The following is a 4,366-nucleotide window of genomic DNA, read 5'->3' on the forward strand; positions in this document are numbered from 1 at the left end:
AAAAGAAAAGAAAAAAGAAAAAAGAAAACAAACAAAAAAAGAACAAAGATATGGATCAAGTACTATGCCCTCATGAGCATTCAGGAAAATGGACCCTGAAGTTCCGCGCATGCCAGAAAACAGCGCGAGCACCTCTGCAGGGCTGGGGTTTTCTGCACTGTGCCCTGCACATCTGCCTGCCCTACAGGGCTTACTGAACGGAGGGGAATTCACTGAATGGAATTAATCCCAGCTAGTTATTTAAAAAAACCTGAAGACAAATCTGTGCTGCCAACCAGAAGGGGAAACAAGTAATCAAGAAGCTCTTTCGGTGAGAAAAATCATAATATTTTAGGTCCAGAAACCGAGGGCAGACTCTGGCTCTTACTGCTCTTGATAGGGGGAGGTAATTAGTTGTATCCGGTTTATCTACTCACTTTGTTCCAATTCAAGAACTCTGGAGGAACATGCGCATATTTTCCCACTCCTAAGTAAAGCTGTGTGTGTTTTGAATGGCAGCTCTGCCGCTCACAATGGCTTGGTTGTGGTCAGTGGTGAGAGAACTAGTGTCATTTGCTTCCCAATCTGGGCAAATATTTTACAGTGTCCTGGGTTTGTGTGTGCGGCTCCTGGCAACATTACTTTCCTTGGATATACTTTAATCTCAGTGTTCAGTTGCTTCTGATTTGCTTCAACATCCTTAAATTAATTTCTTTTTCTTTTTCTTTTTTTTTTTTTTTTTTTAAAGGGGACATAGTAAAGCCTCATTATTCAAGTCTGTTTTGTGAAATCCAGACAGATACTAGGGATTGTGTGGAGTTAAAGGGAAAGTTTATGTTTTTAAATATTCTCCTCTGCTGTCTTGCATTCCTGAATTTCTATGAGCTCTGGCAGAAACCAAAGTCAGATTTTTAAGTGGGTTTGGACTCCAAGGTCGTACAATTGTTCTTTGTTATTGTTTAAAAACTGGCTTCTGTGTTACCAACAGACCCGGCCCTTTCTCCACTCCCCAGAACTTCTCTTGGCTTTCTCCCTTCCTCACAGCAGGACAGAATTCCAGCAATTGTCTGCTTTCTAATTCAGAAATTACTCCGTTCATGTGTTGTGGTCCAAGAAAATTACATACAAGGATATTTTGAGAGTCACATAAAAATGTTGTAAATCAGCTCTGTGTTTGAAAAGTCAGACTAAAAATAAGCATGTCTTGGAGCATGGGTCCCCTTGGTCTGTGCTCTACGTTTTACAGGTTTTGGTTTTGCTGGGGGTTCATTGAGTTTTCTGATTTCTGTTGTTATATCAGAAGAATTCTGGGCAAGTAGCTGCAACTGGAAATGATGCTGAACAGCCACAGCTTCAGGATGGTTGAGCTCCTCAAGCTGGACTAGGCCTGTTCAGTAGAAAGATGTGAATAAGTTTTTCAGTTCTAGAAGAAAAATTGAAAATAAGTACCAGAATTGTAATTCTTCTTAGGACTGGAGAGATAGCTCAGCGGAGGCTTCCCTATATATAACATATACATCATTGCATATATAATGCATATGTGTGTGTTTCCCATGTCACTGAATTGCTGAATTTTGGGGAGTGTTTCTCTCTTGCTGTGTAGCCCAGGCTGCCCTGAACTCAGTGATCCTCAGCTTCGGCCTCCTGAGTGCTGAGATTGCCCGTGTGTGCCACCACGCCCGCCCCATGGCACATCGGCTGTGTTGTGCCCTGGGTTCTTTACTGCACTCCTGTCTCTGGCTTACTTTTTGTTACTGGGGATGGAACTCAGGACCTTGCACTTGCCAGGCAGGTTCTTATGCCACTGAGCTATGTTGCTGGCCCCTGTCTCTGGTGTTAACACTAGAGAGTAAATACTCAGTCTAGCCTCTTCTATAGCCACTAAACCTCTCCTCTTGTTCCCACTCCCGTGTGATTCTGTCCTTAGAAGGCACCCATTGTCCTCTTTTGAGCCTCTCTGGTAGGACCTGAGTTCCCTCTGCTTTTCCCAGTCTCAGGGTCTTGGTGGTCAGTGTTAACTGGCCTGTGTGGTCAGGTTACTGCTTGCTCATCGGCGTTTTAACTTCCGAGTATTTCTTTTCATCTCTTAAGTGTCTTCAGTATTACTATTATCTCGTGGGATTTTAGAAAGGACCAGAGATAAAGGTCTGTGTCCAGTCACGTGGAGAAGTGTCCTTCATCACCGTGCCTCAGAGACAGCCTTCCAGCTGGGGCACCGTGGTAGCCCGCAGCACACACACACTGCTTGGTTCTCCCTGAGCTTCCCCTCTCCGAAGCTCCCGCTGCCTGTGGGCCTCAGCGTGCTGCTCTCCTACCTACAACTGTAGCAAAGAACACATTACTCTTCCCTTTGGTGATTGGTCTCGGAAACCTTAGACAGCATAGGGGCAGGCAGAAGCTAACTTTTGCTTTTAGCACGGTGAAGTATATAAAGGAAAGGAGGCACCTAGTTTAATTTGATTTCTTTTTTAATATAGTATTTATGCTGATGCACACCTGTAATCCCAGCACTCGGGAGGCTGAGGCAGGATGATTGCCATGAGGTCAAGGTCAGCCTGGGCTACACAATGGCCTCAAGGCCAGCCTGAATGAATGAGATCCTTTCTCAAAAAACTAGACCAAGGATCCCAGAGATAGTTCAGTGGTCTAAACGCCTGCCTAGGCAAGCACAAGGACGTGGGTTGGATCCCCGTACCATGTGCTGGGCCTGCCTGCCTGCTCCAGGAGCGTCAAACTAGCCACTAAGACTGGGTATGGTGGTGCACACCTGTAATCTCAGCGCTGGGGAGGCTGAAACAGGAGGATCACTAGGAGTCTGAGCTGTGTAGTGAGACCCTGTACCAAACACATGAAATTTAAAAAAAGAAAAAAGAAAAAAGAAAACTAGATCAGAAACCAAATGACCAAACCAGACAAACCAAACCAAATAAAACAAAAACCCATTGTGGTCAGCAGAAGGCATGTAAGTGAAAATCTCTGAAAAACAAATTAACCAAACAGCCTTAATGTTCGCTTACTCTTGATTATATAATCAAATTACGATCACAATGCAATACATAATTACCTTAGATGCAGAAGCTGGGCAGCACATTCATAGGATGTTCCAAGTGAATAAATTATTGTAGTAGCCTTTATAAACAGGGTTACAAGGAAGGTTATTTAAAAATTCCTCTATTCCATAATGAATGAAGCATACCTGTGGATTTATTGACACAGAAAAATAAGTATGTTTAGACAGCAGTAGCCTTTTGGAATTTAATTTTAGGCCAACTAGAAATTCCTACTCAGCTAAACATTAATGCAGCAAGCTCATATCTACATTTGTAAACTGAGTTGTTGGGATTTTATTTCCCCCTTGCATTTGCATGTGCTGCGTGCATCTCCAAAGAAGAATTCGGTCCCTGGGTGGCTTTGTGTTCGGCATCCGCCCATCCTCTCCCCCATTCTCCTCTCAGGTTTGATTCTGCAGTAGGTCTTGCCACGCCTGTGTAACACACACACACACACACACACACACACACACGCGCGCGCGCGCGCACCTATGTCTCCTAACTGGAAGGAAACCACAGGAGAAAACATTACTGAAGACACCCACTTTCCCTGCTGTGTAGACCTGATTCACTAAGAAAATAGGAAATAGGAAGAGGTCAAAAGCAAATCCCTCCCGGGAAGTTACACACACTCAGGGCCTGGCGAGCCGCAGCTGTGGGTGTAATTATTTTTTCTCCGCGCTCTCTCCACAGGGAGACACTTCGCCTCTTCCGCCCACGCTCCCAGACTGTCTGCGGGCTGATGTCAGGGTTGCTCCCTCCGACAGCCAAAACTGTTCCCTCTACTTAACAGACAAGAATGTCACCCACGGCTTCCTCTACCCTCCGGGTGAGTAGGCTCCTGGGGAGCGAGCCAGGGGCAGCTGGCCCCGCGCTGGCCTCGCTCATCCTGCCTCCTGCACATCCTGGAGCTCCGCGGCGATGCGCGTGCGTGGGGCTCCGCGGGCTTCAGCTTCATCCCAAGGCTGTCCAGGGACCAACGGGAGGAGCATCGCCAAACCTCTCATCTCCCTCTCGGCCTCTCTCCCTCCTTCCTTGTCTCTGTCTTTCTTCCTCTCTCTCCTTCTCTCCTCCTCTGCCCAGCCTGGGTCTGCTGCAAACGCAGCTGTTTGCCTGAATCACAGGCACGCTGGAGTGCAGGCTCTTGGTTCCAGCGGCGTCCCGCAACCAGGGCAACGGCAGGGGCTTTGGTTTTCAAAGGAGGATGTCTCTTGGGAACACATCAAAGCCAGAATAAATTTTGTGAAACTCACATCTCCTCCTTATTAAGTAGGAAACATCATTGTTACAAGATTTTCAATACGTTCAGTTTTTAGGAATGAATTTACTCTTTTTTT

General features: G+C 46.1%; 1 protein-coding gene across 1 annotated transcript in view; it reads left to right on the top strand.

The window, feature by feature from the left end:
* Enpp3 (ectonucleotide pyrophosphatase/phosphodiesterase 3) overlaps positions 1-4,366 on the top strand; it is an 80,362-nt gene that overhangs the window by 64,216 nt on the left and 11,780 nt on the right. Inside the window, exon 21 of the mRNA XM_023714282.1 lies at positions 3,723-3,858. Coding sequence (XP_023570050.1) covers positions 3,723-3,858 — 136 coding nt within the window. The remainder of the gene's footprint in view (positions 1-3,722; positions 3,859-4,366) is intronic.

The sequence above is a fragment of the Octodon degus genome, unplaced genomic scaffold (assembly GCF_000260255.1).
Source record: "Octodon degus isolate 3935 unplaced genomic scaffold, OctDeg1.0 scaffold00034, whole genome shotgun sequence".
In the NCBI taxonomy this organism is placed as follows: domain Eukaryota; kingdom Metazoa; phylum Chordata; class Mammalia; order Rodentia; family Octodontidae; genus Octodon; species Octodon degus.